At 43.7% G+C, this 25,429-nt stretch overlaps 1 protein-coding gene across 2 annotated transcripts in view; it reads left to right on the top strand.

Moving 5' to 3' along the window:
• The first annotated feature begins 2,038 nt into the window (after window positions 1-2,038).
• Window positions 2,039-25,429, top strand: part of LOC105097861 (NFX1-type zinc finger-containing protein 1 homolog) — a 30,002-nt gene continuing 6,611 nt past the window's right edge. The window contains exons 1-9 of one of the 2 annotated variants that reach the window (XM_031467913.2): window positions 2,040-2,155; window positions 3,604-3,818; window positions 4,982-5,083; window positions 6,015-6,116; window positions 12,925-13,026; window positions 18,492-18,599; window positions 19,957-20,064; window positions 21,982-22,089; window positions 23,953-24,060. In XM_031467913.2, coding sequence (XP_031323773.2) covers window positions 3,752-3,818; window positions 4,982-5,083; window positions 6,015-6,116; window positions 12,925-13,026; window positions 18,492-18,599; window positions 19,957-20,064; window positions 21,982-22,089; window positions 23,953-24,060 — 805 coding nt within the window. In that variant the 5' untranslated portion in view covers window positions 2,040-2,155; window positions 3,604-3,751. Of the gene's footprint in view, window positions 2,156-3,603; window positions 3,819-4,981; window positions 5,084-6,014; window positions 6,117-12,924; window positions 13,027-18,491; window positions 18,600-19,956; window positions 20,065-21,981; window positions 22,090-23,952; window positions 24,061-25,429 lie in introns of both variants that reach the window. The other variant, XM_064495027.1, reaches the window with a different exon arrangement.

Genomic DNA, 25,429 nt, shown 5'->3' with positions numbered 1-25,429 from the left:
AATACTTTAATGGAGAAACCAATTTCCTAAATGAAAAGGAAATAATATTCACCTAGCCAGGCACTCATAAGATTTAACTTTGAAAGGTCACCCAGCCAGTAAGTACATTAACTAAGCTCTGAAATCAGACCTCTCTGTCCTGACTCCAGTGGAATCTAGGGCGATGCCACATAGCGGAGGAGAGTAAGGAGAGGTACCAAGTAAATGCAGTGTGGTTTCCGGGAATGGATCCTGGAAGAGAAAAAAGATATTACTGGAAAAACTAGTGAAAGTCAAATAAATTCTGTACTTTGGCTAACTGTAATGTGCCAATATTGACTTTCTTTGTTTTGACTAAAGTACCCTGGTTATGTACGATGTTAACAATAGGAGACTGGTTGGGGGGGAGGGTAATAGCTCAGTGGTAGAGTGTGTGCTCAGCATGTACGAGGTCCTGGGTTCAATCCCCAATACCTCCATAGATAAATAAATACATAAAGCTAAATACCTCCTCCCCCAAAAATATTTTCTAAAAGTGGGGAGGGTATAGCTCAGTGGTAGAACATATGCTTAGCGTGTGTGAGGTCCTGGGTTCAATTCCTAGTACCTCCATTAAAAGTAAATAAATAAAATCTAATTCCACCCCCACCCCAAAGGACTTAAAAAAAGAGAGATTGGTGAGAGGTATGCATAAACTCTTTGTATTGTCTTTGCAATAAATTTGACAACTTCAGTGAAATAGCTAAATTCCTCAAAAGACACAAGCTATCTGTACTAGTTATTGATTTATTTTCTCTCGGCTCCCATTTCAGCCTTTTAGATTGTTCTGTGAAAACAGATCTGCATCCTTCCAGTGTTCTTCTCTCGGCCGGACAACACCGGACTTGGAGAGACACTTTATGAGGATGAGCTTTGCTTCCTGCAGCTCGTGTAGTTTTTGCAGTGCTCAGCTCCTGTGGTGCATGGTGGCCAGCAGTTTCCTCCATGGCTTTGTAGCAGAGAGCCTCCGGCCCCTGCCATGCAGGTGGTCCCTCCCGGTGCTCAGCTCCCGCTGTGCTCGGCAGCCAGTCTCCCAGCAGCCCGGATCTTCCCTTGACAACCGTCTTTGGAAGCTTTATAGACAAGTGCCTCTTTTGAGACACCTCCTGGTGAATAGCTTTCCCTGGCACCCTTGAGGGTGGATTTCTAGCAAGTTCTGCTGGTGCAGCACCATCATGACAGCAATTCCATGAACCTGATCATGTCTTCTCCAACAGGTTCTGGATCTCAGCTGAGAGGGCAAGGAGTTGGGAGGGGGGCTCTCTATCTCAGTCCCAGGGTTAGTGGCTGTTTCTTATATCTGCCACTCTGATACTCTTTAGAATTCTCTTTTCTCCTTACTAGTCAGTCCCTTGTTACTCTAATCCCTGTGGTAGCTAATCATTCTTTATATTAAATTTACCCCATTCAAATTACAGTGTGGTGTCTTTCTCCTGGTCGGACCCAGAATGATACCCCACCAAAGCTAACTCAAGATGAACTAGATAACATGACTAGCCTTCTATCTATTAAAGACACTGAAATAGGAGTTTAAATATTTTCTCTGTAAAGTAGGAGGCAAGGTCATCTTCTGAGTGTGAGGGACTGAAACAGACTGAGGTCTGAGGAGCATGGATGAGATTTGCATTAGTCCTTACAAAGAGTGGGAGCTTATGTTGAAATTGTACTAAAATTGCAGGGCAGTGTTGAAGTCCTCAATGAAACTGTTGGTCATGAATCTATGGTGGAACCCATTCCTCTTGGGTGGTACTTAGGTGCAGGGAAGGATAACCTGGATAGTTGGGAGTGCCTCCAATAGCCAGGTTTTGCCAGTGGATTCTATTAAAAGAGATCAGAGTTAGGGTACTTCAGGGTATTGGCAAGAGGTTAGAAAGATGAGGAAGAAAGTTAAAAAAAAAAAAAGAGAGAGAGAGAGAGAGAAACTGAAAGAGAGAGGAGTTTGCACTGATTTACAACCACGTGACTAATTGGAAAGACCATTTGGATTTTAGCTCCTCTCCCTAGAGGCTCTTGACAAGGTTGAGACATACTGACCCCAGTGTGTGGAACACTCCATACCAGACAACTGGGACACAAGGGAAAAATCAAAGCTTGTTTATACATAAGAGCTGGCTCAGCTGTTCTTTGGACTGATTACGTAAGAAGGATTTTAATTTTACTTTCTTTGAATTTGTGAAGGTAGGAAGTGAAAGTAAATGCCTTTCAATGTTTCCCAGCGGGAAGCATCCAGGTACATCCAGGGACAAGTTTGCTTATCTCTCTCCAGCACCAGGACGAGCACCAGCTGGTAGATTCTCAAGTCCTGTGGGGGAGAAAAATAGAATATCAGATAGTTTGGAGGGGATTCAGGGGATGGGGAACAGATTGGACAATCTGTTCATCTATCCTGCAGCGTGATATGTTCAATGAGCCCTCCTGACTGCATTTCCTGCTCTGTCTGTGCAACTCTCCCATCTAGTCTCTGTATTTTAGTGGGGTTTTCTTTCTTTTGTTAATTTGTGTGTGTGTTCCAGGAGTTGAGACTTTTTTTTGTCTTTTGTTCTTTTATTTTTTAATTGAAGTATAGTCAGTTTACAATGTTGTGTCAATTTCTGGTGTACAGCATAGTTTAGTCACACATGTGCATACATATATTCGTTTTCAGATTCTTTTTCATTTAGGTTACTACAAGATATTGAATATATTTCCCTGTGCTATACAGTAGAAACTTGTTGTTAATCTATTTCTTTTGTTAATTTTTAATTGTATAAATAATACATGAATGCCTTCCCCTTACTTTTGTCTTACCTCAGTTGAGTCTAAAAAACCCTTGACTCCCTAAAGCCTCCGACTCACTCTGTTATTCCTAAGGGGTAGTAAGTGTTGTTATTATTTGATACGTGATCCAGAATTTCTCTGCATTTTCCTGCGTCTATCTACTCATGGACAGCTACGTATACATGCATGTAAATGCATAAATATTTAGCCCTGCCTTAGGGGAGAGGGAGAACAGATGTGCTCCTTAACAGTATCAAATATTTAGACCTAGGTCCTGGTGCACAGGTAAAGCATTATAGAAAAGCAGTCATGAAATATAAAGCCCAAAATATCTGAGTTTGAAATCCCATTTAGTAGCTCTGGCACCTGTTTAACCTTGTTGCACCTCAGATGTGATGCTGAACTGAGCATCTTGCACAGGTGTCCTTTTAAAAAAAATTTTTATCTTTTGAAGTTTATTTATTTTTTTTGTTGTGGGAGGTAATTATGTTTGTTTGTTTGTTTGTTTATTTAACTTAAAAAATAGAGGTACTGGGGTTTGAACTCAGGACCTTGTACATGCTAGGCATGCAGCCTACGACTGAGCTATACCCTCCACTCTGCACAAGGGTTCTTGAGTTATCCCTTCTATCTGTCTGTCTGTCTGTCTGTCTGTCTGTCTGTCTATATCTTCTCCATTCTCTCTCTCCATCTGATAAATTTCTTAATACACTAACAAGATATTCCCCTTGTCTCCAAGAATTTGTTTGGAAAATTAACATTGCACAACACCACACATGCTTGGTGGTTTTTGGTTTTTTTTTTTGTTTGTTTTTTTTTTTACCCCAGCAAAGTCAGCTGCTTGGCCAAGATTCAGCATTCCTACACGCTGATGGTGGCCTTGGAGTCTGGCCTGGCCCGCTGTCCAGGAGGATATAAATCTCAGCTTCTTTAGCCTTGCTGCTTCATCGCCAGACGAAGTTGCTCAACCGGCAACATGAAGGTGGGCGGCCTCTTCCTCTTTGCGGTCCTCCTCACCCTCAGCAAAGAGCTCCAGGCGGCTGGTAAGTCCAGGCAAAACCTGTCTCTTACACATTGTAGGTACTTTTTTTTTTTTTTTTTTTTTTTTAGAACAAGGTAATATATTATGGACAAGAGAATGAATGAATGAGTAAATGAATGATGAATGTATGAATGAATGGTTGAATACTGAGAGTTATGGTCCCCAGTTATTTCTCCACAAATTGGCGACAGCGTAGGGGATCCTGAAATATCAGAGCCACACTGACTCTTGGAGATTCTCTGGTCCAGCTCTGCATCAGCATCATCTGGGGCACTCAGTACAATTCACACTTATAAGCTCCACCCTGGAGAGTCTGAGTAATCAGGTCTGGACCAGCTTCTACTCTTTCAGTTCTCTTCAAAGCTCCGCAGTGATTCTGATAATCAGCCACGCTTGGGAGTCACTGACCTAGTCTAGGCTCTTTTCACCTCCACAAGCCATGCACAAGACAACCCCAGCTGCAGGTGATAAAGGTGAGACTGAGAGCGATGGATAGTGATAGTGAAGCAGGTCGACCATGTGGCTGGACTCCCTGTGCGCTTTCTCTTGGTGGTGGTGATGTGATTGTTGCCGCAGGTGCTGCTCTTCCGCCAAGGGTTTCAATGCAGATTCCAGGGCCTTTCTCCATCTTTGAACTCTGTCTCTCTTCGTATCAAGAAACCACACTGAGACCTTTTTTTAGGGGTTAGAATCCACGAAATTCTCAGTTTCCATCAGAAATAACTTCTTGACCTTTGGAGATTCAACTCTGTATTCAAGGTTAATTTCACCGAGATGTAGAGCAAAAGGGACGCATGCTTTAGAGGCAAATAGCCCTGAATTCAAATCCCAGCTCTGCCATTGACCAGACAACCTCTCAATGTCCTCATCTGTGAAATACAAATAACAAAACCTACTGGTTAAAGCCCACTTGGGTTACTGTGAACCTACTTACTTTGCAGCTTTCCTTCCTATAAATACTCCAGTCCTAAGGAAATACTCTAGAGATCCATGCAAATACTTTATATCTTCTTTGTTGGAGGAGTCAGGTGAGCCTATATGTGAGATGGAGTTTAAACAGTGAAGTACTACATCGAAATGCAAACTGCTATTATCAGGTCAGGATCAGTTATAAGTGTTTGTTTAATTTAAGCATCTCAACCAAGTCTTTTTCTAATGATAAAGGTATCTGTGTGGAGGAGTGCCGGGGAGACCAGGACTGCGGGGCAGGAGAACGGTGCATCAGCAATGGGTGTGGCCACGTCTGCTCACGAGCCGAGGAAAGCAGTAAGGGGGAGAGCCCCGCCTGACTTCCTCACCTTAAAACCACCTTCCCAGAAAAAATAAAATAAAGAAATAAAAACACCTTCCCAGAATTTGATATTATTCTTAGTAACTTCTTTCTTTTTTGTGAATTACCTGTTTGATTCTTTTGCCCACTTTTCTATTAGATTATTGGTATTGTTCCTATTGATTTGTAAGAGATTCTGGATACAAGTCATTTATTGTATATATGTATTGTAAACATTTTTTTCTCCCAATGTAGCTTTCCTTTTCACTCTCTTAATGATGTCATTCAATGAAGAAAATTCCTAATTTTCATGAGATTCCATGTATCTATCAATTTTGGTGGTCAATAATATTTCTGTAATATTTAAGAAATACTTGCCTATCCCAAGATCATGGAGCTATTTACTATAGTATCTTCTAGAAGCTTTACTGCTTTACCTCTCACTTAAGTCTGTGGTCCATTTGGAACAGATTTTGTTGTGTGGTGTGAGATAGGAGATAACGTTCCTTTTTTTCATATGGCCAATCCAGTTAATCCAACCACACTTAAGTCCTGCAACTTTTTTTAAAGTTGTCTTGATTTTTTGTTGACTTTTGGAACTTTCAAATAAAGTTTTAGAATCAGCTTGTCCATGTTTGTGAAAAAATCCTTCTAAGATTTTGACTGGGATTGTATTAAATTTCAGTTTGGGGAAACCAACATCTTTATAACAGTGTGTCTTCTCATCCATGAAATATGGTATATCTCTCCATGTATTAAGATGTTTAAAGATTTTTCTTAGTAATATCATGTAGTGTTTTCCACACATAATTTGCTAGATTTATTAGGTTACCGATGGTTTTTGAATAATGTTGTCAAGGCAATTAAAATATTTATTTTCTAATTGTAAGACTTCAAAGCTTTTAATCGAGTCTTTCCTCTTGTCAGGCATCTGTGAGCGTCAGTGCAGAGAAGACAAGGACTGTGGAAGGGGGAAACAGTGCATCAGGAAGGGCTGTGGGCACATCTGCTCCTACACTGCTAGAACAGGTGAGTCTTGACTTCCTCTACCCCAGCCTGTCCAGGGAGAATTAGGAACTTGGCATTATCTGAACTTTCACAATTGTGTGGTTGCCCAGAAGTGTGAGAGAAACATACCGAAATACCTGAAAATCTCCCTCTGTTCTTGCCTTTAGAGGGAAGGGTTGGTCATGAGACCCTTTACTCCAACATTTTCAAGTACGAGAATCCTGAAAAAAAAAATTTCATTTCATTTTTCTCAAGGAATACATACTCATTACAGAAAAGTCAGGAACTACAGAACAAATCGATGGCAAAATGTGCCCATAATCTCATTACCAGTTACATGTTTTATTCATATCCTTCCACATATATATTCAGGGAGTATGGTGCCAAATAATAACAGCATCACACTCCATGAACATTTTTAAACTTTTCTTTTTACACTCAATAGTATGTAGCAAATAGCTTTCTATGAGTGTGGACATATTTCTAAAACTTTATTCCTTTTTCAGAGGCTTCAAAGCATTTTCATAGTGGGTGTATCACATTTTGTTTGCTTATTCTTGACCAAGGGATTTTTAAACCTCTCTTTTGTTTTGCTATCAGAGCATTCCCTTGGAACAAAATCTTTCCATGTACAATTTGATTATTTTCTTAGGAAGCATTCCTAGAAATGGTATTGCTGACTCAAAGGGCATTTTTTTTTAATCTAAAGATACTTTGCCCATTTGCTTTTGTGAGGTCGTATTGTGTGTGTCAAAAAGTTTGATAAACTTCAAAATGCTGGCTACATTTTAATTTTTCACTATTTGACAATGATAACGATTTCATATGAGTTTATGGTTTTAAATTACATACAGTTTTAAAACAACTTCAGTGATGTTTATGAAATGGTTACTTGCTTTTAGGGAATGTTTCAATACTCCTTTGCAATAAGTTGGCATATCCCCTAAAGTGGGAAAAGGGTGAAAAACACATATTTGGCAACCTCTCTGGGCCAGGTCTTTCCAAAAGACATTAATTTTTGATCTTGAGAACTTTAGGAATGAAAGATACAGGTGTTCATCTTACCCCCACTTTACAGATGAGGAAATTGAAGAATGAACTAAGTAATTTTTTCTTTTGCTTACCTTCCCGTGATTCCTCTCTACCCTTTCTTAAGTCACTTGGGTCACACTGCAAACAGTGACACCAAGAGGTGCCTTAACAGTGCCCCACAGTGTGCACTAAAGATGGGTGTCCTCTCCTGCGGGGAGAGGGAGTGAGCAGAACCTGAGTGTCTGGCTCAGGAGCTAATCTCTGGCTTTAGCCACCATTGCGCCACCTGCTGGCTGTCACTGTCAGTACATGACCCATCCAATTCTACATGGCAGCACTAACAAAGAGCTGATAAGGGAGAAGTGTCTGCAAATCTCACCTTTCTGCATTTAATCTTCATAGCACCTTTTCGAGGTAAACATTATTACTCATATTTCAAGTGCTTGGAAACTGGGTCTGAGAGAGTAGGTGCTTATCTCAAATCAGGCAGTTAATAAATGCCGAAGCTGTTCTCTTCCCATCCAAAGCCAGAGCACTTCCCAGCACACCCTGCTACCTCCCCAAGAAGTGATACTGCTCTAGCTTTTCCTCCACATTTAAACTATAAGAAGAAAAAAAACACCTCATGTCTTTGCACAGGCTGGGCACAAGTGTGTGTCCTGGTGTGGCTGCTGCTGGCCACACTGACTCATTCTCTCGCCCCGCTCCCCACTTAGGACGTCTGCTTCCATCAGACGCAACCTTTCCTGTTCTCTGCAAAGTCTCACTCGGACAAGCCATCTCTGTCCCAGTGGGATTTCCCCATCTCTGGCTGGCTGACAGGGCTTTCCCAGCAACACCCCGCCCCACCCCGCCTCACCCAGCTCCACCCTGAGGAGCTGGGGCAGGAGACTAGGGGGCTTCTGATGGGGGCAGCTTCTCCTGGGGTGGTTGTCATTGTCCTGATGGGCAGAAGGACATGGCTGCTGGCTCACAGAGGCTCAGCAGCAACAGAGCATAATGAGGGGCTTTGGAGTCGCCCAGACCCGATTCAGACCCTGGCCCCTCCACTTCTTAGCTCCAAGTTGTGTGCATGTTACTCATCCTGAAATGGGATGAGAGTTCCTACCTCACAGGGTTGTTACATGAGGTCGTGCGAAACACTCAGCCTAGTGCCTGGCACACAGCAAATGCTCAATTAATGGTGGCCAAGAAACAAGAGGGGGGCTGGTGCCAGCTATGCGCCTTCCCTGAGGGTGCCTGGGTCAGGAGAGGGCACTAGCATCATGTGGAGGGGAAGATCCTGGAGTCTGGAGTCAGACGGACATCCTCTTGGCTTTAGGCTCTGCCACTTACTGGCTGGGGGAGCTTGGGTCTCCTCTCTGTGGGCCTATAGACAAGCCTTTGGGGAAACTCAAGGCCTTGCCTATTTTTAAAGCTTTAGATACCTATTTCCAAATTGCCCCATGAGGACCCTTTTAAAACATCAGAAACACTAAGATGCTCATAAGATAGCTGAGCTTTTAGTATCCAGTGTGCCTCAAGACAACGTGCCTCAAGGATTCAGTAATGCCATTAAATGGAAGTTTATGTTATTATTTACAGCAGTCTGTGCTTATATTTGAAAAGAGTAGCACAATATTTATTCACTTTATGGACAATGTACGAGCTACACACAGACTTGCTAACCGCACACATTAACCTCGTGGCCTGGTTCTGCCTGCCGTGTACAAAGCTTAGGAAACTGGTCCCCAAGAGCTTGGGCTACCCATAGCACCCTAGTCCTCCCCAGCTATGGGTCCCAACTCCGGCTCCTCTAGGTGCTTGTCATATGGACTAGAGTTGGAGAGTCAGACCTTCCAAATTCTGTTGTTCTTTAAAATCTCAATGGCAGCCAGGAACTCAGAAAAGATCAAAAGGTTGTCAAAGGCACATTCTCTTAAAGGCATGAATCAAAGATTTTATCCCTTTCCCTCATCCCTGCCAGGGTTTATCTCTGCCCTATTCCCAGAGCAAACAGAGTCCCATTTGATTTTCATGCCTACAGTTGTCTCCCAATTTGTACTAAGGGGTAGCTGGGTTCCAGACAGGAAAACCATAGCCTCAAATCTACAGAGGGGGAGAAATTTACATGGGGGCTGCCTGTGTGGGAATACAGAATGTCTGGCAAGCTGAGTGGAGACCATCACGAGCTCAAATGACACTCTTGTGAGAATTAGATAAGCCCTTAAACTGGACAGTCCTGTGGGTGCTCAGTTTGGTAAACAAACACCTTAATCCATCCTGGAAAAGGTGCCCCTCCCTCTGGGTGGGACTTCAGGAATGAAGCCGGGATGCGTTATGGCTCTGCTCATCCTGTCACTGGACATAATGGTGCAGTGCACAACCTGTAAAACCATGCATGGCAGCCTTGGTTAGAGTGGATGAGGTAGAAGTATGAGTGCTTTGGTTCCTTGTTACATCGTTTTGAAGTTATAGTATCATGCTCATTTCATAGACACAAGAATCGGGGCTCAGAAAGGTGACGGAATCTGTCAATAAATGGCAAAGCTGGCCTCTTTTACTTGTAAAAATACCCAGAACACTTTCAACCACACCAGAAGGCCTCCCCGCGTGACGTACCCTTAAAGAGTCACCATTTGCCCACTTCTGCTTCTTTCTTCATTCATTTCCTCCAGGCACGGAAACTTTAAGGATAAACAACCCAACATCTTTGCATATGGTGTGTTCTGTTGTTCTTTTTTTGGAAAGGCCCCCTTGGAGCGGGCAGGCCCTGTCCCAGTGGGGTTCCCCCTCTCTGGCTGGCTGCCCAGACCTCCTCCACCACTCGCCTCCCTTCCCCCGGTCAGGATGCACCAGCCCCATCCTGAGAAGGCCTGAGGGAAGCAGCTATTCCTGGGGCTGTCATCACTGTCCCGGTTTGTGGGCGAACCCAAATGCACCACAGAGACTTGACAGCTGTAACGAGGACACTTCTTTTCAAATCTTTCATTGGAACCAGACTTAGTTCAGATTCTATGTCCACTTTTTTCTATCTCTGTGGTCTCGGGAAAGTCATTCAAGCTCCCCGAGCCTTGGTTTCTGTAAATGCAGATGAAGAATGCCTTCCTCCTAGGGCTCTTGTGACAAATGCATGAGATCACAGATGTGAGTCACTTGCTTAAAGCTGGTACAATACCAGTGCTCACCAAATGGTAGGAAAAAATCCCCGGGAGCACGGGAGCCAGGTATGGCCCACGTCTGAAGATGTCCTTCATCAAAATGAAGCGTCACCCTCAAGGGATTGTGAAAAACCAGGATCTCTAGCGTCCAAAAATCTCCAATTGAGTCCAAGCCTCACCATATTTAGTACCTTGGTTTCTGTCTACAGGACAAATAACAAGCCTCCAATCAAACCCACAGTCCTATACACCTTTCAGTGTTTTAATTCATAGTTTCAAAATTGCCCCATTAGGATGATATAATGTAATTATGTAAAAAAAAACCTCAGGCAATCCACATGATGGTTGAATATCCAGTTGACTGAGTGATGCTGTGAAACTGCTTTGTACTTTCTTGGGTACAGCAAGTTCCATGTGTGTTTGAAAAATAGCAGCGTGTCCTTAGTTGGCAATATTTGGTGGCTAGAAAGATTTACCAACCTCACACATTAACTGATTCCCCGAAAGATACATAGTCACTGTGGGAAGAAACATCAAGTTCTGAGCTCCTGCTATTTGCCAGGCAGGTTCTGAGATGATTGCTTTTAAATCTCAGAGTTAAGAGTAGTAACAGATCTCACTGTTATACCGATGAAGAAACCAAGGCTTAACTGCAGTGAAATGAGTTACCTGTGGCCACATAGATAGCGAGTGGGAGAGCGTGGGTCTGTCTGTGAAGCATAATGAAATTAGCACAAGGCCTCCATTTGCATAAGTTAACACATATCCTAGTCCCTTGTATAAAGTATCCTATTGTCTATAACATACATCTCTTACAGTTTAATGTTAGTTGTGGACGTCTTTCCGTGTCAACACAAATACATCTCATTCTTTTTGGATTATGTGATTACTGATGAATAACTTTACTACAATTCATTTAATCAGTACCCTTTTGGTGGCCACTTTATTTGCTTGACATATTTTGCTGTTTCGCAGGTTACTGTAATGAAGGTGATTTTAGATGTTTGTCCATCAGTGGAAAGGTTTTCTTTAGAAAAAATTTCTTGGGAGTGAAAAGGTCAAGGTTATGAATATTTGTTTTCATAAATATTTTCTCCCCTTTTCCTCTCCCCTCTCTCCCTCCCTCTCTGTCTTCCTCCCTGTCCTCTCCTTCCTTCCTTCCTTCCCCCACTCCTTCCCTACCCCATCTTCCTTATTAACTTTCTCCTTTTCTATGGGACAAGAACTCGTGTCATGACCTGTATCTACTCTCTGCTCAGATCTCTAAGCCCTGTATATGTAAAGAGTTGCTTCTGAAATTTAGAAAACCTTTTCTCTCTCAGGAGAACCTGTTGTCTAATTCAACAAAGTCTACATTGAAACTCACTGCTGACCCCTGGCCTCTTTATTCCAGTCTGGTGTGTCCCTCCCCCAACGAAGCAGGGGCTGCCATTAGCTCAAAGGGTTGGTGGGGCCACGGGGCAGCCAGGAACTAGGAAGAACTAGGAACAAAAGATATGTTGGGTCAACATCTCAGAATAATATTATCTTTGTTATGTCATATACATTGTTAAAGCATCCTTTTTTTTTAATTAAAAATTTTTTATTGACGTATATAGTTGATTTACAATGTTAGTTTTTGGTCTGCAGCATAGTGATTCAGTTATACATGTGTATATTCCTTTTCATATTCTTTTTCATTATAGGTTATTATAAGCTATTGAATATTGTTCCCTGTGCTATACAGTAGGACCTTGTTGTTTATCTATTTTATATACAGTACTTAGTACCTGCAAATCCCAAACTCCTAATTTACCCCTCCCCACTTCCACTTTGGTATTACCAAAGTTTGTTTTCTGTGTCTGCGCGTCTGTTTCTGTTTTGTAAATAAATTCATTTGGGTCATCCTTTTAGATTCCACATATAAGTGGTATCGTATGATATTTGTTTTTCTCCATCTGACTTATTTCACTTAGTATGACACTCTCTAGGTCCACTCTTGTTGCTGCAAATGGCATTATTTCATTCTTTTTATGGCTGTGTAGTATTCCTATGTGTTTGTGTGTATGTATGTATATGTGTGTGTGTATACATACATACATACATACACTATACCAAATATAAATTACTTCTTTATCTAATCGTTTATCCATGGACATTCAGGTTGCGTCCATGTCTTGGCTATTATAAATAGTGCTGCTATGAACATTGGGGTGCATGTATCTTTTTTTGAATTACAGTTTTTTCCAGATATATGCCCAGGAGTGGGATTGCTGGATCACATGATAACTCTATTTTTAGTTTTTTAAGGAATCTCCATAGTGGCTGCACCAAATTACATTCCCATCAACAACGTAGAAGGATTCCTTTTTCTCCACAGCCTCTCCAGCATTTATCATTTGTGGGCTTTTGGACGATGGCCATTCTGACCAGCGTGAGATGATACCTCAGTATGGTTTTGATTGAGAAAGCTCTCTTTAAACTGTAAAGTTCTAGACAGATAGATTGTAAACTTTTTTTTTTTTTTTGCCATAATGGACATTTTGTAAATTATATAATTTGTCAGGGCGATAACATGCAGGTGCTAACTCTTAGGGAGGGCTCCATTCATTCTTTGCTGCAGCCCCTCCTGACACCTGCTCCTGAGACTTAAGCTTTTGATGTATCCTCTCTGGCAGGCCTCTGTGAGCAACAGTGCAGGAGACACCAGGACTGTGGAGCCGGCAAACAGTGCATCAGGAAGGGCTGTAGCCGAGTCTGCTCCCCGACCCCTGACGCAGGTAAGACCAGGAGCCCCGCCTGATTCCCCAGCCAGCTGTGCCAGGGTTAGTCCTGCCTGGCCTTTCCAAAACTGTGCTGCTCATCAGAAGTAGGGCAGAAGCCCATCAGTGCTTCTGGGGCCTCTCCCTCCACTCTTGCCCTTACAGAGGGAAAACAGGTCGGAGTGCTGTGTGCCCAGCATCTCAAAAATCAAGGCCCCTTAAGAACACCTTTAATCATTTCTCTTTTTTTCCCACAAGAAATGCTCATTATATAAAAATCAGAAACTACAGATGAGCCTATGTGTGTATATGCATATAATTGTTATGATATGATCATTATATATGGTATGCTTCTATACGATTATCATATTTTGACTGCCTAGAAAGAAATGAATATTTCCATGGCATTATATTTCTTATTTGTATTTATATAAATAGTAATAATATTTACGATTAAATATTATTATAGTTTTAACCCCCAAAAAAGCCATTCTGTAAATACTTTTTTGTCACTTAAGTTTTGTTTGGAGCATCTTTTACTCTCGGCACTTAATACATTTCATTTTCTTTTATTTCACATATTTAATTATTAAATTTAATAAACGCATTTATTTAATTAATTAAATTTACCATATCTCACCACATAGAATATACTACATCACCGCAGTAAATCACCTTCTGGTGGACATTTCAGATGGGGTTTTTGTTGGCTGGTTTATTTTTGGGTTTTTTTAATGGGAATGCTAGAGTTTGAACACAGGACCTTGTGCGTGCTAAGCACGCACTCTACCACTCTCCCCCCACCTCCCCCGTTTTTGTTTTGTTTCATTATTCTTTTTATTGTTACTGTTCTAAGCAATGCCTCAATGCTGGTTCTTTTCGCTAGATTTTTGTCTACCACCTTATTATGCCTGATGAAGAATCTAACGTTTCTTGGGTTTAAGTGACCATCAATTGCTCTTGGTTACAAAACCAGTGAGCGTCCAAGTCAGAATTGATCCCATGTCTGTGCTTGGCAGAGTGGGAGGTGCAGGGCAGGGCTCTGGAGCCTTCCAGTCCCACCTCTGCAGCTCACCAAGGTGGAGTCTATGGGAAGTTACTTAACCTCAGTTTCCTCACCTGAGATATGGGGTAACATCTATCTCAGAGGGTGAGATGAGCTAATATATGTCATGCATTTGGCCCTTAGCAGATAATTTTAAAAAAATTAATAGAAGGAAAAAGAATGGAGTAACAGGAAACGCTGTTAAGTAGGAGGCAACATCTCATGCGGTTAGGACTTCATTTCAAAATGTTGCTCTGGGGAAACATATGTAAAATTGTTAACCCTGTTTCCTCATCAGGGAAATCCAGAAAAGATCTCTCTGTTACTGCATTGTGGATTAAATGAAATATATGAATGTGTATAGTGTCGTCAGCCTTTTAAAAGAAAAGGGTAAGCGATTCAGCCAGCAAAACGGAGCTTTTGGGGGAAACTAGGGGCGGAGGAAGACTGGAGAACAACCAGGAGAGCGTTCTTTTATAGAGGGCGGGAGGAAGTTGGGAGGGGTCGTTTTGAACACAAGTTCATTGGAGGAAAATGAGAATCCGAGGCAGTGGCGGCTTCTCATTGGCTACAGGCGAGGGCCGCTCTTCACTGCCAGCCAAGGGGATGTCTTCCCTCTTCCGGCTGGAGGACGCGAGCAGCGCAAGTGGTACCTGGGAGGAGCCCTCCCTGCGTGGCTTCCCTACTCCGATGTGAGTTAGGTTTCCGCAGCGCATTTCACAGTATGAACATCTGGCAGAGCAGAAGTGCTCAGAAAACCAAAGGCTGCCGTTGCATGGGCCACCCTGTGGCTGAACTCATGCAGAGCTGGGGCAAGCAAAAAGGATCTTAGCGTCTACCGCACCCCCCCTTTCCACGCTAAACCAGGCTGATTTAATTCAGGTCACCCAGAAGAAGGAAATGAAACAGAAATTGGAAAGGAGCAGAGGGGACTCTCAGATCTGGCACATTGTTGGATATGGATCAGCCTTTACCCTCAAATTACTTTATTTGTGTAAGATACTCCACATTTCAAACAAAGACTGTATCCTGGAGAAGAAGTAGATGCTTCAGGAAGCCGGTGTTTGCGCACTGGCTCAGCTGGCAGAGCTGTAGTGGGGACTATTCTCTTCCCTTCGCTGCAGCGCTCTGAAAATCACACAGGAGATGCACTCATTCACGGAACAGTCCCGCCGGACCAGAGAATGAATGCACTCCCGTGAGTTCAGCCACAGGGTGACCCGTGTAATGATCGTCATTGGTTTTCTGAGCACTTCCACTTTGCCAGATGCTCATACTGTGAAAATGTGTTAAAACATCCTCTAGCCAGGAGCCAGGAGCCAGTAGCAGGAAGCCTGGGAACTGAACTCTCCTGCCATCAGGGGACCTCTGACCCAAACCCCAACCCAAGGTCTACACAGCCAGGCTCACTGGGGATGAACTGGTGCCCACATTGGCCAGATGTCCCCAAGCCCCATTTTTTCAGGGAACCCTACCCCCATCTCCCTAGCAATCTTTCTGCTTAATTCTCTGCACAGCTGGATCAGAGGAATATTTGAGAGGTCCATTGACAAGTTACATCCCTCAGTTGTCCCCCGACTTTACCCTGAACCAATGCCCCAGACCAAACCTTTGCTCCCTCAGAGTGATTATCTTTCCTGCCTAATCTGGTTTCTTAATATGTAAATTGGTGCTAACTAAGGTCTTGATTCTGTGAATCTAAAAGCACAAGTAGCAAGTTTGGTCAAGTCATTTAAAGAGGAGACATTTGTTTAAAGCAAAAGAACCTTGATTACAATGGCCACCTGGGCCTTTCAAGCACACCCTTGGCTTCACTGCCAAGGAAGGGACTAGACTGTGCTTCTGCTGTAGCCAGGATGACAGAGGGGCCTCATCCGGGATCTGGTAACTTTAATAGTTTCTTCATGTCACTCAGTTTCACAGCTTTAGTGACACATGGTGGCTTTTACTCAATCAGCCTTTGATCCATTACTCTGCTGCCATTCGAAATATGTGGTACATTTGTCCCTCCAATCCCAAGGAAGGGAAGAGAAGGCAACAGACTTAGCCAAGTGTGGGACTTGAGCCCCTGGGAAACCTGGTGTTGGCTGCATCTGGGATGGTGTCACAAACAGCAAGAGATCGCAGGAGGCACTGGGGCTAGGGAGACTGAGAAACAGCACTATTTTCCTGGTGAGAGAGGCTCTAACTGGGAACCATGGAGGGTAGAATGCCACCCTGCACATCCAGGATGGGAGAGCCATCTTTGCAGATGCAGTACTGGTAAGAATGGAAAAGGTCACGGTGGACTGCATCCAGCGCCTGGGAGGTCAGGGGTGGCCATGATTCCTCAAAGGCTGAAGGGTTTCTGCTCTGAGCACGCCTACCATTAACCTCCCCACCCCAGCAGAAGCCCAGTCATTGTGCCTCCCAGAAGATACTTTGGACCCTCAGGCATATAAGGCCCCAGCAGAACCGACCTGAGAGTCTACGAGAGTATCTGTATCTACTGGGGAATCGTGGAGAAAGTCGGTATTCAGTATGGACTTCAGGGCCAGGTCCTTCTGGGTTCCAGTCCCAGCACCGCCACACACAAGCCCAAACTGTGGGCAAGCCCGTTATGTTCCCCGAGTTCCGGCTTCCTCATTTCTTAAACGGGAATTACATACATCTCCGCAACGCTTTTTGTGTGTGTGCAGCTCTCACACGCAGGAATTGCTCCCTGAGGATGAAAATCCTTCTGTTCCTGTTGTTTTCCAGCTGTTCAACAGCTTTGGCCACAAAGCGAAAGTTTATGTCTCTGAATTTTCTTTATTTCTAATTTGATGTTTTTTGTTGATTAAAATTATGCATTTTTTGCTAAAGTTAAAATGTCATAGATGAAAGAAAAAGTGTTGAATCTGCCTCCAGTTCCATCTCCTTTGAATAATCACCATTAATTGCTGGGTAAACGTGATTTCAATTTCCACTATGAATGTGCTAAAGTATACTTTTTAAAAAATATTATGTCCTGTTTCATTTTCCATTACACTGTGTGATATATACCACCTACAAGTGGGCCCACTGTCTCATCTCTACCACGAGGATGGTAGCTTCTAGATACCCACATTGAAGGTTTCTTTGTGCTCATGGAGTATTTTCTGATGTTAGGAAACTGTATAGACCGCTGCCAAAGAAACCAGGACTGTGGGGCCAGGGAGCAGTGTGTCAGGAAGGGGTGTGGTATAATCTGCTCTCCACCGTGGGAACAATCTAATGGCATCCAGCCCTGCCCAGGTCCCCAAACCCCACACAACTCAGGGAGACGATCTGCTTGTCTCTGCCCAGGCTTCCCATCCTCAGATCAGTAATCCCCAGGGTCTCTGTTTTCAGACTTGTCCATCCAGAAGGAAAAGCATGTTACAGAGCTGTGGGTCTTGATTTTTGAGCACAGAACCTTCTTCACTTATTGTGTTATACAACGAGTACACGCCCATTATAGAAAACTCAGAAATACTACTTAAGGAAAAAGATAAGTTATCCACAGTCCCAGTACCCAGATAACCACGTTAACATTTGAAGTGAAGTCATTTGTCATTCGCACACATGCACAGATGTATTTCTTCAGATTTAACAAAGAAGAAATGTTTACTTTGTAATGACTACATGCATGGCACTGTACTGAGTGCTGGGAGGTAATTCAGGAGAGAGCTATGTCCTTAAAGATCTTATACTAACAGAGATAGACATATAAACAAACCAACAAAAATCTAGGCTATATGATTTTTCACAAGCATGGTGAAGTGATCATCTCAAATCAATAAACACAGTTCTACCACACGTTATAAAAGGTTTCATTGTTTTCCAGTATGTGGATAGGATTTATTTTCCACGCCTCCTTCTGCTATGACAGACATATTTAGAAAATCTATAATCTGAGTTACTTTTAAATAACAAGTAGAAGATGCATGTCCTTGAGCTAAATCGTATTTCTTTAGGAGAAATTCCTGAAACTGGAACGGCCAGACATTTGACTATTAAATTGCCTCATGAAGATGGCTTTCAACACCAAAAAAAATTGGTATCCTCACTCCACGTATTTGTAGTTGAATAAACAAACATCTACTCACATTATGCATGTATGTCTGTGCGTAATTGCGGTGTTTCTGTTTATATTTGTAAAAGCACAGAGAAAGTCCCAGAAAGAACAACAGGAACTAGTAGATGCCTCCTGGGGAAGGGACTGATGGGTTAAGGGAAAGAGAGACTTACTTTACAGTTGTCTGTAATTACATAGGCTCTATATAGTTGAATAATTTTTGTTTTGAAAATTAAAATGTCTTACTTTTATAATAGTGCAAACTATGCAGATATCTTGTCTGTATATCTTGAATGGAGTAAGTGTTTAAAACAAACACACCCTCCCAGCCCTCCCCTGTGCTCCTGCCAGGCTCACAGTTTTCAGCTGAAGTTTTTCTAGCCATAGGGATCTGTGTGGATCAGTGCCGAGAAGACCGGGACTGCGGTGCAGGGAGTCGGTGTGTGAGCAATGGATGCGGCCACGTCTGCGCCCCAGCGCGAGACCAGGGTAAGAGCTGCAGGCCCTGCCTTCTGCATCCCTGGTCCCCTGCATGCTTGTCACCGCCAGGACAGCAGTTAGCAAGGCTATAGAATTAAGACTGCGTGTATCATCCAAGGAACAGCTTGCTTAGACACCTTTATGCAATCTCAGGCCCAAGGACCAACTGAGGTATTTTGAGGGGATGGAGGAGTATGTAAGGGAATCCCACAGATGAAGGAAGTGTCTCCCCAACATGAAGCAGACACTTGTCAGCAGCCAGATCTATTTCCCTTGGCTCACAAGGCCAGTATCCAGCCGGCATTTCCCAGGCCCCTAACTGGAGAGGGAAAGCTGTTTGGGAGGAGATATGCAGCAGAGGTTCTCCAATATCAACACGTGGAAGAATGACCTCGGGGCCAGGCTTGTTAAAATCCGAATGGCTGGGCCCCAGCCCCAGGGGTCCTGTTTCAGCAAGTGTGCAGTGGGACCCAAGAACCTGAATCTCTAACAAGCTCCCGGGGGTGCTGATCCTGCCGGTTCAGGGGACCCAGTTTGTGCAGCACTAGATGTGGGATGGGTTCTCTCCCAGGTAGGAAGCACACGCCTGGAGCTGTGCTGAGCACTGGGAGATAATTCAGGAGAGAGCATATCCTTAAAGATCTTTTGGTAACAGAGATGGACATCTAACCAAACCAACAAAAGTCCAGGATATATGATTTTTCCAAACACGATGTTGTGATCATTCCTGAATCAATAAACTCAGTTCTAACGCATGTCTTTCAAAGGCTTCGTTGTTTCCCAGGACGTGGACAGGCCTTTATTCATGCCTCCTTCCACTCTGACAGATTTAGATAATCTATCATGTGAGTTATTGTTTAATAACAAGTGGAAGATGAATGTCTTTGAGCTAAATCGTGTTTCTTGAGGAGAAATCCTAAAAATGGGATGACCAAATAGCCACTTGAAAGGTTTTGATGTAGATTGCTAAATTGCCTTTTAAAAACCAAAATGAATTATAGCCTCACTCCACATATTGCTAGTTGAACAGACAAATATGTAATCACATTATGTGTGTATGTTTGCAGTAATGTGTTTTTATTCCTATTTGTAAAAGCACAGAGAAAATGCCAGAAGGAGCTAAAGGAACTAGTAGATACTTCCTTGGGTATGGACTGTTGGGTCAGGGAAAAGAGAGATTTATGTTTTACTTTATATCGTTGAGTATTTTTTGTGTTTTTAAAATTAAAATACACTACTTTTATAGTATTCAGATACCTTGTCTATATATCCTGAATTGAAATAAATGTTTAAAAGAGACAACCCTCTCAGAGAGCCCCCCTGCGCTCCTGCCGGGCTTCGCAGTTTTCAGCTGAAGTTTTTCTAGCCGTAGGGATTTGTGTGGATCAGTGCCGAGAAGACCGGGACTGCGGTGCAGGGAGTCGGTGTGTGAGCAATGGATGCGGCCACGTCTGCGCCCCAGCGCGAGACCAGGGTAAGAGCTGCAGGCCCTGCCTTCTGCATCCCTGATCCCCTGAATGCTTAGCGCCGCCAGGACAACAGCTGCCAGGCCCACTGCACAGAGAGAGAGTGAGACATGAGACAGCAAGAGTGTGAGAGAGACAGAGAGAGAGGGGAGGCAGCTGCAGTGGGGCCGCTACAAGCCTCCTTGATAATTAGAAAAACTGCCCCTTCTCTCAGGTCTAGAAGACCATGAAGACGGATGACTAATGTCTTGCTTTTGAAGTATTTGTAAGCTTAAAAAAGCTTGAAGTACTCTTAAAACAAAAATTAAATAACGTTAAGTTACCAAATTATTCCTCAACAAGGGCTGGAAGAAACAACAGTTATGAACAAGTTAGCCGATGTCTCCCACCCACACGCATGTCCACGCTGGTGTGAAACACACAGGTCCCCTCCTTCAGTCCAGAAGTATGTGCACCTGCCCAGGCTGAGTTATTGCCAGCAGTGGCTGCCAGGTGCTATTTCCCCACAGAACCTTCAATTGCCTTCCTTTCTTGACTGAAAGGCTAGGATTGATCGCTGCCACTTCAAATTTTGTGGGTGCATCAAGCTGGACTGAGAACTAGACAGGCAAAAGAATTAAGACTGCAAGCAGAAACAGCTTGCTCTCATTCCTCTGTGCAATCTCAGGCTCAAGGTCCAACTGAGATGTTTTGGGGGGATGGAGGAGCATGTAAGGGAATCCGTCAGATGAAGGAAGTGTCTCCCGAACATGAAGTGGAGAATTGTCATCCACCAAATCTATTTCAGTATATTCACAAGGGTGGTATCCAGTCTGCCTTTCCCATGCCCCTAACTTGATAGGGTAGCCTGCTTGGGGAGCAGATATACAACAGAGTTTCTCCAATGTCAACATGTGTAAGAATGATGGGGGTAAGGCTTGTTAAACCAATTTCTGGGCCCCATCCCCAGAGGTCCTGTCTCAGCAGGTGTGTGGTGGGGCCCAAGAGCCTGAATCTCTAACAGTCTCCCAGGGGGTGCTGGTCCTGCTGGTTCAGGGGACCCAGTGTGAGTAGCACTAGATGCGGGATTGCGGTTCTCTCCCAGGTAGGAAGCACATACTTGGTGCTTAGCTGAGTGCCGGGTGATAATTCAGGAAAGATCTATGTCCTTAAAGATGTCATAGTAACAGAGATAGACATCTATCCAAACCAACAAATATCCAGGATATGTGATTTTTAGAAAAACGGTGTCACAAGCCTCCCTAAGAAATAAACATATTTCTACGTCACATTTTCAAAGGCTTCGTTGTTTCCCAGCATGTAGACAGGCATTGTTTCCCATGCCTCCTTCTACTCTGACAGATTGAGATAATCTATCATTTGAGTCATTTTTTAATGACAAGTCCAAGATGAATGTCCTTGAGCTAAATCATATTTCCTGAGGAGAAATTCCTAAAAGTGGAATGAACGAATAGACGTTTCAAAGCTTTTGATGTAGATTGCTAAGTTGCCTCATGAATATGCCTTTTAAAAACGAACAAACAAACAAACAAGAAAACCCCTCACTGCACATATCTGTAGTTGAATAGATATATACCTAGTCACATCTCTTGTGTATGTGTGTGTGTATGTTAGTAATGTGCCTATATTTATATCTGTAAAAGTACGGAGGAAATTCCAGAATGAGCCGCAGGAACTCATTATGGATACTTCGTGGGAAATGCACTGGCGTGTTAGGGGAAAGAGAGACCAACTTTTACTTTATATGGTTCCGTATCTTTTGTGTTTTGAAAATTAAAACATCCTACTTTTATAATAGTGCAAACTATGCAGATATCTTGTCTGTATATCTTGAATGGAATAAGTGTTTAAAACAAACACACCCTCTGAGAGCGCCCCCCTGCGCTCCTGCCGGGCTTCGCAGTTTTCAGCTGAAGTTTTTCTAGCCGTAGGGATCTGTGTGGATCAGTGCCGAGAAGACCGGGACTGCGGTGCAGGGAGTCGGTGTGTGAGCAATGGATGCGGCCACGTCTGCTCCCCAGCGCGAGACCAGGGTAAGAGCTGCAGGCCCTGCCTTCTGCATCCCTGGTCCCCTGAATGCTTAGCACCGCCAGGACAGCAGCTGTCAGGCCCACTGCACAGAGAGAGAGAGACAAAGACAGAGATAGAGAGGAGGCAGCCACAGTGGGGCCACCACCAGCCTCTATGAAAATTAGGAAAGCCGCCCCTTCTCCCAGGTCTGGAAGACCATGAAGATGGATGAACACTGTTTTGATCTTGAAGTATTTGTAAGCTTAAAAAAACTGGAAGTACTCTTAAAACAAAAATTAAATAACATTAAGGTACCCAGTAGTTCCTCAACAAGGGATGGAAAAAACAACGCTTATGAACAAGTTAGCCGATGTCTCCCACCCACACACATGTCCACGCTGGTGTGAAACACACAGGTCCCTTCCTTCAGTCCAGCAGTATGTGCACCTGCCCAGGCTGAGTCATTGCCAGCAGTGGCTGCCAGGTGCTGTTTCCCCACAGAACCTTCAATTCCCTTCCTTTCTTGACTGAAAGGCTAGGATTGATCGCTGCCACTGGAAACTTGGTGGGTGCGTCAAGGTGGACTGGGAACTAGGGAGGCTGTAGAATTAAGACTGTGTGTATCATCCAAGGCACAGCTTGCTAATACAAGTCTACGCTCTCTCAGGCTCAAGGACCAACATAGATGTTGTGGAAGTGGAGGAGAATGTAGGGGAGACCCACAGATGAAGGAAGTGTCTCCCCAACATGAAGTGGAGAATTGTCATCCACCAGATCTATTTTACTTGATTCAGAGAGCAGTATGCGGTCTGCATTTCCCATGCCCTAAGTGGGTGAGGGGTGAGATACAGCAGAAGTTCTCCAATTTCAGCATATGTAAGAATGACTCGGCTGTAAGGCTTGTTAAAATCCAAATCACTGGGCTCCAGCCCCAGAGGTCCTGTTTCAGCAGGTGTGTGGTGGGACCCAAGAACCTGAATCTCTAACACGCTTCCGGGGGTGCTGGTCCTGCCGGTTCAGGGGACCCAGTTTGAGTAGCACTAGATGTGGAATTGGGGTTCTCTCCCAGGTAGGAGGCACATGCCTGGTGCTGAGCTGAGTGCTGGGAGATAATTCAGGAGAGACTTATGTTTTTAAAGATCTTACAGTAACTGAGATAGACATCTGAAAAAAACCCAACAAATATCCAGGATATATGATTTTTAGAAACATTGTGTCAAAAACATCCCATAAAAACCACATTTCACCGTCATGTTTTAAAAAGCTTTGATGTTTTCCAATATGTGGATAGGCCTTATTTTTCATGCCTCCTTCCACTATCACAGTTTTAGATAATCTGTCATTAGAGTTACTTTTTAATGACAGGTACAAGATGAGTATCCTTGAGCTAAATCATATTTCTTGAGGAGAAATTCCTAAAAGTGGAATGACCAAATAGACATTTGAGAGCCTTTGATGTAGATTGCTAAATTGTCTCATGAAGTCACCTTTCAACAACCAAGAAATTTATATCCTCAATCCACATATTTGTAGTTGAATAGACAAATATCTGGTCACATTATGTTGTATGTGTGTGTGTTAGTGATGTGCCTGTATTTACATCTGTAAAAGTAGAGAAAATTCCAAAAGGAACTACAAGAACAAATACATACCTCCTGGGAAATGCCCTGATGTGTTAGGAGAAAGACAGACCTACTTTTTACTTTATATGGTTGAGTATTTCTTGCATTTTGAAAATTAAAACATCCTACTTTTATATAGTGCGAACTGTACAGTTATCTTGTCTATATATCTTGAATTGAAAAAAAGTATAAAACAGAGACGCCCTCCCAGCCCTCCCCTGCGCTCCCGCCAGGCTCACAGTTTTCAGCTGAATGTTTTTCTAGCCGTAGGGATCTGTGTGAATCACTGCCGTGAAGACCGGGACTGCGGTCCAGGAACTCGGTGTGAGAGAAGTGGATGCAGCCAAGTCTGCACCCCAGCGCGAGACCAGGGTAAGAGCTGCAAGCCCTGCCTTCTGCATCCCTGATCCCCCGAAAGCTTGTCACCACCAGGACAACAGCTGTCAGGCCCACTGCACAGAGAGAGAGAGTGAGAAAGCAAGAGAGAGACAGAGAGAGAGCAAGAGAGGTACAGAGACAGAGAGGAGGCAGCTACAGTGGGGCCACTCTTAGCCTCTGTGAGAATTAGAAAAGGTGCCCCTTCTCTCAGGTCTAGAAGATCATGAATACAGATGCATACTGTCTTGATTTTGAAATATTTGTAAGCTTGAAAAAGCTGGAAGTACTCTTAAAATAAAAATTAACTAACATTAAGGTACCCAATTATTCCTCAACAAGGGATGGAAAAAACAACGCTTATGAACAAGTTAGCCGATGTCTCCCACCCACACACATGTCCACGTTGGTGTGAAACACACAGGTCCCCTCCTTCAGTCCAGCAGTATGTGCACCTGCCCAGGCTGAGTTATTGCCAGCAGTGGCTGGCAGGTGCGATTTCCCCGCTGAACCTTCAGTGCCCTTCCTTTCTTGACTGAAAGGCTGGGATTGATCGCTGCCACTGGAAACTTGGTGGGCGCATCAAGGTGGACTGGGAACTAGGGAGGCTGTAGAGTTAAGACCTCATGTATCATCCAAGGAACAGCTTGCCCACACATGTCTGTGCAATCTCAGGCTCAGGGACCAAACTCAGATGTTTTTGGGGAATGGAGGAGAATGTAGGGGAGACCCACAGATGAAGGAAGTGTCTCCCCGATATGAAGCACAGACATGTCATCCGCCAGATCTACTTCACTAGATTCACAAGTGCAGTATCCAGCCTGCATTTCCCAGGCCCCTAACTCAATAGGGAAGGCTGTTTGGGGGGTGGATGTGCAGCAGAGTTTCTCCAATATCAACATGTGTAAGAATGACCTGGGGGTAAGGCTACTGAAAAATCCAAATTGCTGGGCCCCGGCTGCAGATTTCCTGTCTCAGCAGGTGTGTGGTGGGGCCCAAGAGCCTGAATCTCTAACAAGCTCCCAGGGGGTGCTGGTCCTGCTGGTTCAGGGGACCCAGTCTGAGTAGAACTAGAAGCAGGATTGGGGTTCTCTCCCAGGTAGGAGGCACATGCCTGGACTGAGCTGAGCGCTGGGAGATAATTCACGAGAGATCTATGTCCTTAAAGATGTCACGGTAACAGAGATAGACATCTATCCAAACCAACAAAAATCCAGGATATATGATTTTTACAAACCTGGTGCCATGATCATCCCAAATCAATAAACTCCTAACCACACGTGTTCAAAGGCTTCGTTGTTTCCCAGGATGGGGAGACGCCTTATTCTGACGCCTCCTTCTACTCTGACAGATTTAGATAATTTAT

Source organism: Camelus dromedarius, chromosome 16 (genome assembly GCF_036321535.1).
Source record: "Camelus dromedarius isolate mCamDro1 chromosome 16, mCamDro1.pat, whole genome shotgun sequence".
Lineage (NCBI taxonomy): Eukaryota > Metazoa > Chordata > Mammalia > Artiodactyla > Camelidae > Camelus > Camelus dromedarius.
The sequence above is the reverse complement of the archived record's forward strand: the minus strand, read 5'-3'. Positions and strand labels throughout refer to the sequence as shown.